The 14,389-nt window shown below is 41.0% G+C and overlaps 1 protein-coding gene across 11 annotated transcripts in view; it reads right to left on the bottom strand.

The window, feature by feature from the left end:
• Nucleotides 1-14,389, bottom strand: part of stxbp5l (syntaxin binding protein 5L) — a 457,116-nt gene that overhangs the window by 262,383 nt on the left and 180,344 nt on the right. For all 11 annotated transcript variants that reach the window (XM_061926057.1, XM_061926060.1, XM_061926058.1 and 8 more), the window contains one exon: nucleotides 1,755-1,836. In XM_061926057.1, coding sequence (XP_061782041.1) covers nucleotides 1,755-1,836 — 82 coding nt within the window. The remainder of the gene's footprint in view (nucleotides 1-1,754; nucleotides 1,837-14,389) is intronic.

The raw sequence follows: 14,389 nt of genomic DNA, 5'->3' as shown, positions 1-14,389 counted from the left end.
GTAAAAAGCACTTTACATTGAGCAAACAACCTCAAAGTGCTACAGTGTATAAAAAAATTAAAAAGATAATAAAATAAATAAAAACTAGAACAGCCTAATAGCCAGAACTAGCATGCATAAATCTAAAAAAAAGGCTTTTTTAAAAAGAAGGGTTTTTAAGCCTTTTTTTTAAAAGTATCCACAGTCTGTGGTGCCCTCAGGTGGTCAGGGAGAGCGTTCCACAGACTGCTATACCACCCCAAAAGGAAGAACGGACGCATTTGAATAACAATAATAATAGATTTTATTTGTAAAAAAGCACTTTACAATGAGAAAACAACCTCAAAGTTCTACAGTGCATTAAAATAAAAATAAAAAGATAATAAAATAAATACAAATAAAAACTAGAACAGCCTAATAGCCAGAACTAGCACGCATAAATCTAAAAAAAAAGTTTTTTTAAAAAGAAGGGTTTTTAAGCCTTTTTTAAAAGGCATCCACGGTCTGTGGTGCCCTCAGGTGGTCAGGGAGAGCGTTCCACAGACTGCTATACCGCCCCAAAAGGGTGAACGGACACATTTTAATAATAATAATAATAGATTTTATTTGTAAAAAAAGCACTTTACATTGAGCAAACAACCTCAAAGTTCTACAGTGCATTGAAATAATAATAAAAAAAGATAATAAAATAAATACGAATAAAAACTAGAAAAGCCTAATAGCCAGAAATAGCACGCATGAATCTAAAAAAAAGACTTTTTTAAAAAGAAGGGTTTTTAAGCCTTTTTTAAAAGGCATCCACAGTCTGTGGTGCCCTCAGGTGGTCAGGGAGAGTGTTCCACAGACTGCTATACCGCCCGAAAAGGGTGAACGGACGCATTTGAATAATAATAATAATAGATTTTATTTGTAAAAAAGCACTTTACAATGAGAAAACAACCTCAAAGTTCTACAGTGCATTAAAAAAAAAAAAAAAAAATAATAATTAAAAATAAAAACTAGAAAAGCCTAATAGCCAGAACTAGCATGCATAAATCTAAAAAAAAGGCTTTTTAAAAAGAAGGGTTTTCAAGCCTTTTTTTTTTTTTAAACCATCCACAGTCTGTGGTGCCCTCAGGTGGTCAGGGAGAGGGTTCCACAGACTGGGAGCGGCGGAGCAGAAAGCCCGGCCTCCCATTGTCAGTAGCTTTGTCCTCGGAGGTTGGAGGAGGTTAGTCCGTCCAGAGCGGAGGTGTCGTGTGGAGGATTTTTGGGGTGAGCAGTTCTTTGAGGTAGAGGGGGGCATTTCCATGGAGGCACTGAAATTCTACTAAAATCAGGTTGTTTTAGCTAATAATCATGCTGCATTCAATGTTTATTCCCATAAATTTCCCATTAATTCCCGTTAATTCCCATGGAAAGTTTCCAACTTTGAATATTCCTGGAATTTTGCAACCCTAGTTCTGAGTGACTGGGAAGACTAACAGATGTATACCATAATCACCAAAAAATGATTCCTGGGCGCGGCACAGCTGCTGCCCACTGCTCCCCTCACCTCCCAGGGGGTGATCAAGGGGATGGGTCAAATGCAGAGGACAAATTTCACCACACCTAGTGTGTGTGTGTGACAACCATTGGTACTTTAACTTAACTTTAACTTGTAGGTTGACGTTTAAGATCAACACGGAGTCTCTCCTCCAGGATAGAGCTATCACATTTGCATTCCGAAGTCTGAATTCAAAAAAATTGCAAAAAAATAATCAGGGTAATGCTAAAATAACGAAACCTCGACTTACCTCGTTGATCAGGAACTGAAGTTGAAGAACAGCAGCGCCGCTCTCATGCTGACAGAAGCAGTCCACACCGGGTCGTCCCAGTCTGATGACGTCACAGAGTCAAGGTTGTACAGACAAGTGCATCGGCCTGGAATATTCAGATATATGACATGATACAGCAGGTCTGGATCAGGTTTTGCCTTATCCCTCACTTAAAGTCTGAGTGAAGAATGCGACATGAAGACTTGATAAGTCCAAAAGAGAAAGAGATGATACGGTATTATCTGCTCACAGATGCGACTGTCTCCAATATTGTCCACACCTGTCTCCATCCAAACACAGCAGTGCGCTCTTAAACACACGGCGGGAAGGGAGGGGAAAATGACGTTAAACCAAGCGCTTGACTCCGTTTACTCCGAGGGGAAATCTCCCGAGCAAAGTCCGTGTCGTTAGTCCGCCATGATTATGAAGCCAAACGACGCTATTGCGCATGCGCCTCACAGATGCCACCTGGTGGTTGTTTGAGCACACTGCAGCTAATCCTGGATGAATGAACCAACCCCACCACCTCAATGAGTCGGTCACACGCAGGATTCTCACAAGAATGAGGCAAATACTAATCCAGTAGTTTTCTCCTTCGCTGTATACTTTTAGTGTGGGACAAGTGCGTCTGTCTCCAATATTGTCCACACCTGTCTCCATCTAAACACAGCAGTGCGCACGGCGGGAAGCGAGGGGAAAATTACGTTAAACCAAGCGCCCACTTACAATGACAATAACAAAAAATAAAGTTTTTCATGAGCTGTGTACTAGTAGTGAAGTGAAGTGAATTATAGTTATATAGCGCTTTTCTCTAGTGACTCAATGCACTTTTACATAGTGAAACCCAATATCTAAGTTACATTTAAACCAGTGTGGGTGGCACTGGATGTGTCTTGCCCAAGAACACAACGGCGGTGACTACGATGGCGGAAGCGGGGATCGAACCTGGAACCCTCAAGTTGCTGGCACGGCCACTCTACTAACCGACCTATACCGCCCCACAAGTAGTATTGTATGTCTGGGTGGGGGTCCTGCTTTGGAAATAATTTGTACCCCTTTCAGATATCGCATTTAGTTCCCACTAAAACATTCACATGTTGCACAATGAGATGTAAACATGGGATCATGTGTACATTCCTGTTACTTTCTGATTGGAGAATATATCTTTATTGTAACATAAGTTCATGATTAATATTTATAAAAGAAGATTAAATTAAGAACAAATATATATATATATTTTTCTCTAAAGAAGGGTTCGGTGAATGCGCATATGAAACTGGTGGGATTCAGTACCTCCAACAAGGTTACGAACCACTGGATTACAAACCCCGTTTCCATATGAGTTGGGAAATTGTGTTAGATGTGAATATAAACGGAATGCAATGATTTGCAAGTCTTTTTCAACCCATATTCAGTTGAATATGCTACAAAGACAACATATTTGATGTTCAAACGCATAAACTTTTTTTTTTTTTTTTTGCAAATAATAATTAACTTGGAATTTCATGGCTGCAACATGTGCCAAAGTAGTTGGGAAAGGGCAAGTTCACCACTGTGTTACATGGCCTTTCCTTTTAACAACACTCAGTAAACGTTTGGGAACTGAAGAGACACATTTTTGAAGCTTTTCAGGTGGAATTCTTTCCCATTCTTGCTTGATGTACAGCTTAAGTTGTTCAACAGTCCGGGGGTCTCCGTTGTGCTATTTTAGGCTTCATAATGCGCCACACATTTTCAATGGGAGACAGGTCTGGACTACAGGCAGGCCAGTCTAGTACCCGCACTCTTTTACTATGAAGACACGTTGATGTAACACGTGGCTTGGCATTGTCTTGCTGAAATAAGCAGGGGCGTCCATGGTAACGTTGCTTGGATGGCAACATATGTCGCTCCAAAACCTGTATGTACCTTTCAGCATTAACGGCACCTTCACAGATGTGTAAGTTACCCATGTCTTGGGCACTAATACACCCCCATACCAACACAGATGCTGGCTTTTCAACTTTGCGCCTATAACAATCCGGATGGTTCTTTTCCTCTTTGGTCCGGAGGACACGACGTCCACAGTTTCCAAAAACAATTTGAAATGTGGACTCGTCAGACCACAGAACACTTTTCCACTTTGTATCAGTCCATCTTAGATGAGCTCAGGCCCAGCGAAGCCGACGGCGTTTCTGGGTGTTGTTGATAAACGGTTTTCGCCTTGCATAGGAGAGTTTTAACTTGCACTTACAGATGTAGCGACCAACTGTAGTTACTGACTGTGGGTTTCTGAAGTGTTCCTGAGCCCATGTGGTGATATCCTTTACACACTGGAGTCGCTTGTTGATGCAGTACAGCCTGAGGGATCGAAGGTCACGGGCTTAGCTGCTTACGTGCAGTGATTTCTCCAGATCCTCTGAACCCTTTGATGATATTAAGGACCGTAGATGGTGAAATACCTAAATTCCTTGCAATAGCTGGTTGAGAAAGGTTTTTCTTAAACTGTTCAACAATTTGCTCACGCATTTGTTGACAAAGTGGTGACCCTCACCCCATCCTTGTTTGTGAATGACTGAGCATTTCATGGCATCTACTTTTATACTCAATCATGGCACCCACCTGTTCCCAATTAGCCTGTTCACCTGTGGGATGTTCCAAATAAGTGTTTGATGAGCATTCCTCAACTTTATCAGTATTTATTGCCACCTTTCCCAACTTCTTTGTCACGTGTTGCTGGCATCAAATTCTAAAAAATAATGTTTATCAGTTTGAACATCAAATACGTTGTCTTTGTAGCATATTCAACTGAATATGGGTTGAAAACATACTCGCCAACCCTCCCGGATTTTCCGGGAGACTCCCGAAATTCAGCGCCTCTCCCGAAATCCTCCCGGGACAAACTTTCTCCCGAAAAACTCCCGAAATTCAGGCGGACCTGAGTGACGGTGTTGACAACACACAACAACAGTTTTTACCGTAAAGCAGTTTGTCTGCCGTAAACAGCAATGTTGTGACACTTTTAAACAGGACAATACTGTCATCTACTGTACATGCATATGTGACCCACCCATAATGTGTCACATTTTTGTGTTGATTTATTTATTTTATTTTGTGGTTTGAATATCGTTTTTGGAGCTGTCATTACACATTTATCAGTATTCACATTGGTCAGTAGGGGGCAGTAGGGCGTTTCTTCCCAATTGAATGCTATCACCTGCAGACCGGAAGTGTCTTGTCATTCTGATGAGCGCGACCAGTCTGTGAACAATTGAAACGTCCTGTGTGCTTTTTAATAATAATAATAATAATAATAACTGGGATTTATATAGCGCTTTTCTAAGTACCCAAAGTCGCTTTACATGTAGAACCCATCAGTCATTCACACCTGGTGGTGGTAAGCTACTTATATAGCCACAGCTGCCCTGGGGTAGACTGACGGAAGCGTGGCTGCAATTTGCGCCAACGGCCCCTCCGACCACCACCTATCATTCTTCATTCAATTCACCGGTGTGAGTGGCACCGGGGGCAAAGGGTGAAGTGTCCCGCCCAAGGACACAACGGCAGCGATTTTTTGGATGGTAAGAGGCGGGGAGCGAACCTGCAACCCTCAGGTTTCTGGCACGGTTGTTCTACCCACTACGCCATGCCGCCCTCCTGTATAACAGGTTAGTTTTGGTGAATCAACTCACTGAATAATATCCATGTGATCTTTATAAGTTTAAGTACACATTCTGATGGTGGAGCCTAACTCTAAAGTGTTTGTGAGTTGTAGTTTGTAAATGAACACTGAAATTCAAGTATTTATTTTATTTATATATATATATATATATATATATATATATATATATATATATATATATATATATATATATATATATATATATATATATCTGCGATGAGGTGGCGACTTGTCCAGGGTGTACACCGCCTTCCGCCCGATTGTAGCTGAGATAGGCTCCAGCGCCCCCCGCGACCCCGAAGGGAATAAGCGGTAGAAAATGGATGGATGGATATATATATATATATATATATATATATATATATATATATATATATTGGACACAAATTCCTCAATCTGATTGACAAACACTTTCCCAAAGACAACAACCTAAGAAAAGTATTCAACAAGAACAACATTAAATTGAGCTACAGCTGCATGAACAATATACGACAAATCATCTCAAACCACAACAAAACAATTGCAAATGAGCCGTCGACCCCCAGTCAGAGCGACTCCAAAACCAACAAAGCATGTAACTGTCGAAAGAAACCTGATTGCCCCCTCAACGGGGGGTGCTTACAAACATCAGTTGTCTACCAACCTAAGGTAATACGCAAGGACATTAACACATCCGACACATATGTAGGATTAACCGAGGGTGAATTCAAAACCAGATGGAACAATCACAAGGCTTCTTTCAGGAACAAAAACCTGCGAAATACCACAGAACTCAGCAAACACATTTGGGACCTCAAAGACAATAATGTTGAATATTCAATAACATGGCAAATTCTTGCATCCAGCACACCTTACAATAGTGGTAATAAAAGATGCAACCTATGCTTGAAAGAGAAACTGTTTATTATTTACCGTCCAGACCTGTCATCCCTCAACAAGCGCAGCGAAATTGTAACAGCATGCCGCCACAGACGGAAACACCTCCTAGGTAGCACATGAGCCAATCACCACGCCCCTACGCCAGCCTGTACCCACCCACTCTGTGCCCTATATAAACCATGGTATGTGAATGCTCCCATTAAAATCTCCTGATGATTGAGGGAACCCCCCCTCATGAAACAGGCCTGTAGAGATGAAATAGTCTTGTGATTTTTTTTTCCCACACATACATATATATATATATATATATATATATATATATATATATATATATATATATATATATATATATATATATATATATAGCTAGAATTCACTGAAAGTCAAGTATTTCTTATATATATATATCTTAACCACGCCCCCAACCACGCCCCCCACCTCCCGAAATCGGAGGTCTCAAGGTTGGCAAGCATGGTTGAAAAGGATTTGCAAATCATTGTATTCCGTTTATATTTACATCTAACACAATTTCCCAACCCAGATGGAAACGGGGTTTGTAGATGATGTCCACGTTCTGAGACTAGACCAGCATCTACAACTACTACTGGACCCAAACATCGCAACATAAAACCGACGTCTCATCCTAGCTCTGTTACAGGACTGGGTCAACACGCTCCGGTTGCTCCTGTCCGCTATGACGTCCGCGCTTTTTGTTGCCGAAATACCAGGACAAGATATGCGACTCCAAAATGTTACACAATCACCTCGCCCCGAGCTGTTTGCATGATGTGGTGGGCAGCGCTCGTGCCAAGTGAGGTGGAGAGAAATGTGAGTTTGGAGGAAGAAGGGGAAGGCAAAGCATGCACCACAGGGATGGAGCTACTTTTCATACTCAGAACACCGGGGGGTGCCGCTTTCCTTGGTGTTGTTTTTTTTTCCAGCTTGTCGCTAAGCACATCCCTCAGGTGATGCAGGTTTGACTATCTGTGCACGTTCTCCTCGTGCACGTGTCGGCTTTCTTGGAGCGCAAGAACCTCATTTTAAACGGCCCGCTGACGCCTGGAAATATGCGCCAATAAAGAACCTTGTATTTTCTTACCAAATGTTTTTGTTTCCTGCATTTTGACAGAAAAAATACCGTATTTTCCGGACTATTGTCATGACTTGGTCCTGGGGTTTAGTTTTTCTGGGATGCAATGGAAAGTTGGCTCGGGCGAGGCGGGAATGTAAGTACATTTTTTATTGAAACACTAGAACTACAAAAAAAGGATCAAACAAAAGGCGCGCACAATGGCGGAGAACAAACTATGAAACCAAACACTTGCACAAAGGAAGAAACTATGAACAACAAAAAACACTAACTGTGGCTTAATAAACAAAAACTTACTTGGCATGGAACCGGCATGAAAAAATGAGCAGCAAGGATCATAAATGATAAATAAATGGGTTGTACTTGTATAGCGCTTTTCTACCTTCAAGGTACTCAAAGCGCTTTGACACTACTTCCACATTTACCCATTCACACACACATTCACACACTGATGGAGGGAGCTGCCATGCAAGGCGCTAACCAGCACCCATCAGGAGCAAGGGTGAAGTGTCTTGCTCAGGACACAACGGACATGACGAGGTTGGTACTAGGTGGGGATTGAACCAGGGACCCTCGGGTTGCGCACGGCCATTCTTCCACTGCGCCACGCCGTATAAGGGTGTGGAGAGTGTGCAGAAACATAAATATGGGGATGTCACCAGAAAGACAAACTGAAAAACACTGAACTTAAATACTACAGACATGATTAACGAAAACAGGTGCGTGACTCAAAACGTGAAACAGGTGCGTGACGTGACAGGTGAAAACTAATGGGTTGCTTTGGTGACAATCAAGAGTGCACAATGAGTCCAAACGTGGAACAGGTGAAACTAATGGGGTAATCATGGAAACAAGACAAGGGAGTGAAAAGACAGAAACTAAAGAGTCCTATAACTAAACAAAACATGACTTAAAACAAAACATGATTACACAGACATGACAACTATAAGGTGCACTTAAAATCCCTTTTTTTTGTCTTAAAACTCGACAGCCTAATGTACAGAATAATTCTGGTTGTGCTTACCGACCTCAAAAGCTATTTTATTTGGTACATGGTGTAATAATAAGTGTGACCAGTAGATGGCAGTCAAACATAAGAGATATGTGCAGACTGCATTAAATGTAATGCGTTGTACTTGTATAGCGCTTTTCTACCTTCAAGGTACTCAAAGCGCTTTGACACTATTTCCACATTCACCCATTCACACACACATTCACACACTGATGGCGGGAGCTGCCATGCAAGGCCCTATCCACCACCCATCAGGAGCAAGGGTGAAGTGTCTTGCTCAAGGTTGGTAGAAGGTGGGGATTGAACCAGGAACCCACGCCTAGAATAATCATGTATATGTATTATCACACAACTTTAGTATGCTTAAAGTCCGTTGCTATAGTTATTAGCTATTGTGCTCAAGTTAGACTTTTGCATCTGTGCAAGGACGAAACTTCTTGTCTGAGGGGTGGCCTCAGCCGCAGATGTTGTTTTTTTTTAGCCCGCTAACAGCCGAGGACTTCAAGGACCTCAACGAAGATATGACGACAACACACAGACGAAGCAGAAACAAGGCGAAATCACAAGGCCTCCAGCACATTCCGTCACGTATTGTGCGTACTGGCCACTCTCCCAACCGCGCCACGCCTAGAATAATCATGTATATATATTACCACACAACTTTAGTATGCTTAAAGTCCGTTGCTATAGTTATTAGCTATTGTGCTCAAGTTAGACTTTTGCATCTGTGCAAGGACGAAACTTCTTGTCTGAGGGGTGGCCTCAGCCGCAGATGTTGTTGTTTTTTAGCCCGCTAACAGCCGAGGACTTCAAGAACCTCAACGAAGATATGACGACAGCACGCAGACGAAGCAGAAACAAGGCGAAATCACAAGGCCCCCAGCACATTCCGTCACGTATTGTGCGTACTGGACCTGCTTTGCATGATATGTGTGACCACTCCTTTTAGAGGCGGCCTGTGGAACTCCTGAATAAATAGAGGGACGCGGGAGCTGTACCTTAGAGCAGGGGTCCCCAACCTTTTTGTAACTGCGGACCGGTCAACGCTTGAAAATTTGTCCCACGGACCATGTGTTTATTTTTATTTTTAATTATTTTTATATTTATTTAAAAAAAAAAAAAATGTTGTCATAAAAAAAATACAATCATGCGTGCTTACGGACTGTATCCCTGCAGACTGTATTGATCTATATTGATATATAATGTAGGAACCAGAAATATTAATAACAGAATGAAACAACCCTTTTGTGCGAATGAGTGTGAATGAGTATTTTTTTGGGTTGGTGCACTAATTGTAAGTGTATCTTGTGTTTTTTATGTTGATTTAATAAAAAAATAAAAAAATAAAAAAATAAAATAAAATCTATTTATTTTTTTAAAATTTTTTATTTCTTGTGCGGCCCGGTACCAATCGATCCACGGGCCCGGTAGTTGGGGACCACTGCCTTAGAGCGTAGGGTGAGACTGTGACTAAGTGTGCAGCTCCATGCGTTTCTCCTCATGAGCTAAATTGAACTCTGTCTCTGCATGATTCCTTGCTTCTTGTCTGATTAATAGATGTCATCAGTGTTAGAACCTGACACATTGTTAGCGATGTTTTTGATGTATTTATTTATTAACGACTTAGAATGCATAAAATAAAATAAAATAAAAACATAAGTGATCATGTCTTTTATAGAGATTGTAAATGATAAACAGCACATCTCTGTTTAATGTTTGCATATTTCCAGTATGACTGATCTGATAAAGTGGTCAGAATGCGGAAGCGTTAGTCCAGTGACGTCAATCTACGACGTTCGTGGCGAAATATTCAAAATCCTTGGCTGAATTTGTGGCATTTTGTGATGTTCAAACAGTGTTTGCCACATACTTTGTAAATATTGCATATGGTTAAATGGATACAACGCAACGCAACTAAAGTCGACCTGTTTTTTCCACTCTGCTGGTACTTTTAAGCGTCAACACAGAAAGGAAACGTGCCTCGTCATTGGAGGAGTTGTCTATCTGCCGAGCTGCGGGGGACTTGCGTGGGCAGGATACAGAGTAGCTGAATGTGCTTCACTGCACAATGTAGGCGGTTACATTAGCTAACCGCTTATTACGCATGAATAATAAGTGCTTATTACATTTGAACAAAAGTGTAGATAGAGCATGTTAAAACAGAAGGCAAATATTAACAGTAAATGAACAAGTCGATTGACCCTGTAACACCCCTTGTTGTAAAACCATACTTGCCAACCTTGAGACCTCCGATTTCGGGGGGTGGGGGCGTGGTCGGGGGTGGGGCGGAGGGCGTGGTTGGGGGCGTGGTTAAGATATATATATATAAGAAATACTTGACTTTCAGTGAATTCTAGCTATATATATATATATATATATATATATATATATATATATATATATATATATATATATATATATATATATATATATATATATATATATAAATAAATAATTAAAAGAAATACTTGAATTTCAGTGTTTATTTATTTACACATATACACACACATAACACTCATCTACTCATTGTTGAGTTAAGGGTTGAATTGTCCATCCTTGTTCTATTCTCTTGTCACTATTTCAGAACACACACACTATACAAATATACATTATAAAATCAATAAGAAAACGGGAGCTCTAATTTGGGAGTCTGAATTAGGATCAGATACTTGCCAACCTTGAGACCTCCGATTTCGGGAGGTGGGGGGTGGGGGGTGGGGGCTCGGTCGGGGGTGGGGCGGAGGGCGTGGTTGGGGGCGTGGTTAAGAGATATATATATAAGAAATACTTGATTTTCAGTGAATTCTAGCTATATATATATATATATATATATATATATATATATATATATTATTACATATATATATATATATATATATATATATATATATATATATATATATATATATATATATATATAAATAATTAAAAGAAATACTTGAATTTCAGTGTTTATTTATTTACACATATACACACACATAACACTCATCTACTCATTGTTGAGTTAAGGGTTGAATTGTCCATCCTTGTTCTATTCTCTTGTCACTATTTCAGAACACACACATTATACAAATATACATTATAAAATCAATAAGAAAACGGGAGCTCTGATTTGGGAGTCTGAATTAGGATCAGAAGTTCCGATACAAACATTTCGCACTCACGTCGCCTTTTTGTATTGATTACTGCAGCTGTGCACTGGATTCATTCACAAATACAAACTACATCTCACAAACACTTTAGAGTTAGGCTCCACCATCAGAATGTGTACTTAAACTTATAAAAGATCACATGGATATTATTCAGTGAGTTGATTCACCAAAACGAACCTGTTATACAGGAGGAAAAAAGCACACAGGACGTTTCAATTGTTCACAGACTGGTCGCGCTCATCAAAATGACAAGACACTTCCGGTCTGCAGGTGATAGCATTCAATTGGGAAGAAACGCCCTACTGCCCCCTACTGACCAATGTGAATACTGATAAATGTGTAATGACAGCTCCAAAAACGAATTCAAACCACAAAATAAAATAAATAAATCAACACAAAAATGTGACACATTATGGGTGGGTCACATATCCATGTACAGTAGATGGCAGTATTGTCCTGTTTAAAAGTGTCACAACATTGCTGTTTACGGCAGACGAACTGCTTTACGGTAGACGAAAACTTGACTGCTGTTGTTGTGTGTTGTTGCCGCGCTGGGAGGACGTTAATGAAACTGCCTAACAATAAACCCACATAAGAAACCAAGAACTCGCCCTTCATCATTAGCTGTTTATACTGTGGGAAAGCGGACGTGTGAACAGGCTGTCAACACGTCACTCAGGTCCGCATGGAGCTGGAGGGGGCGTGGCCTCCAGCTCCGCCTGAATTTCGGGAGATTTTCGGGAGAAAATTTGTCCCGAGAGGTTTTCGGGAGAGGCGCTGAATTTCGGGAGTCTCCCGGAAAATCCGGGAGGGTTGGCAAGTATGTGTAAAACTACAACGTTACCTTTAACCATCGTAAAAAACAATCCGTTATATATATATATATATATATATATTTATTTTTTACCACATTTTCATAGTCATTGGGTCCTAATGTTCAGTCTCACAAGGCTATTGGCTCGTACATTTGTTTATAAGTCACGCCTTCTGGCCATGAACTCACTCAACCTCTCAAGGTTTCCTTCGAACAACATCTATTTGTTTCATTGGACTGGACTCATCCTCACCTATGGTCATGAGCTTTGGGTCATGACCGAAAGGACAAGATCGCGGGTACAAGCGGCCCAAATGAGTTTCCTCCGCTGGGTGGCGGGTCTCTCCCTTAGGGTTAGGGTTAGGGTGAGAAGCTCTGCCATCTGGGAGGAGCTCAAGTAACTTTTTAGACCAGTTGATCTGCCGTTTCTTGTCTGTTCTCCTCTTCCCCGCTCTACCTTGTGGAAGGGGGGGCACAGGTCCGGTGGCCATGGATGAAGTGCTGGCTGTCCAGAGTCGGGACCCGAGGTGGATCACTCGCCTGTGCATTGGTTGGGGACATCTCTGCGCTGCTGACCCGTCTCCGCTTGCGATGGTCTCCTGCTGGCCCCACCATGGACTGGACTCTCACTATTATGTTAGATCCACTATGGACTGGACTCTCACACTATTATGTTAGATCCACTATAGACTGGACTCTCACTATCATGTTAGATCCACTATGGACTGGACTCTCACACTATTATGTTAGATCCACTATGGACTGGACTTTCACTATTATGTTAGATCCACTATGGACTGGACTCTCATTGTTATATTAGATCCACTATGGACTGGACTCTCACTATTATGTTAGATCCACTATGGACTGGACTCTTACACTATTATGTTAGATCCACTATGGACTGGACTCTCACTATTATGTTAGATCCACTATGGACTGGATTCTCATTGTTATATTAGATCCACTATGGACTGGACTCTCACTATTATGTTAGATCCACTATGGACTGGACTCTCACACTATTATGTTAGATCCACTATGGACAGGATTCTCATTGTTATATTAGATCCACTATGGACTGGACTCTCACTATCATGTTAGATCCACTATGGACTGGACTCTCACACTATTATGTTAGATCCACTATGGACTGGACTCTCACTATTATGTTAGATCCACTATGGACTGGACTCTCACTATTATGTTAGATCCACTATGGACTGGACTCTCACACTATTATGTTAGATCCACTATAGACTGGACTCTCACTATTATGTTAGATCCACTATGGACTGGACTCTCACACTATTATGTTAGATCCACTATGGACTGTACTCTCACTATTACGTTAGATCCACTATGGCCTGGACTCTCACACTATTATGTTAGATCCACTATGGACTGGACTCTCACTATTATGTTAGATCCACTATGGACTGGACTCTCACTATTATGTTAGATCCACTATGGACTGGATTCTCATTGTTATATTAGATCCACTATGGACTGGACTCTCACTATTATGTTAGATCCACTATGGACTGGACTCTCACACTATTATGTTAGATCCACTATGGACTGGATTCTCATTGTTATATTAGATCCACTATGGACTGGACTCTCACTATTATGTTAGATCCACTATGTACTGGACTCTCTCACTATTATGTTAGATCCACTATGGACTGGACTCTCACACTATTATGTTAGATCCACTATGGACTGGACTCTCATTATTATGTCAAATCCACTATGGACTGGACTCTCACTATTATGTCAAATCCACTATGGACTGGACTCTCACTATTATGTTAGATCCACTATGGACTGGACTCTCACTTTTATGTTAGATCCACTATGGACTGGACTCTCACTATTATGTTAGATCCACTATGGACTGGACTCTCATTATTATGTTAGATCCACTATGGACTGGACTTTCACAATATTATGTTAGATCCACTATGGACTGGACTCTCACTATTATGTTAGATCCACTATGG

The sequence above is a fragment of the Nerophis lumbriciformis genome, linkage group LG31 (genome assembly GCF_033978685.3).
Source record: "Nerophis lumbriciformis linkage group LG31, RoL_Nlum_v2.1, whole genome shotgun sequence".
Lineage (NCBI taxonomy): Eukaryota > Metazoa > Chordata > Actinopteri > Syngnathiformes > Syngnathidae > Nerophis > Nerophis lumbriciformis.
This window is presented reverse-complemented; position numbering and strand designations above follow the sequence as displayed.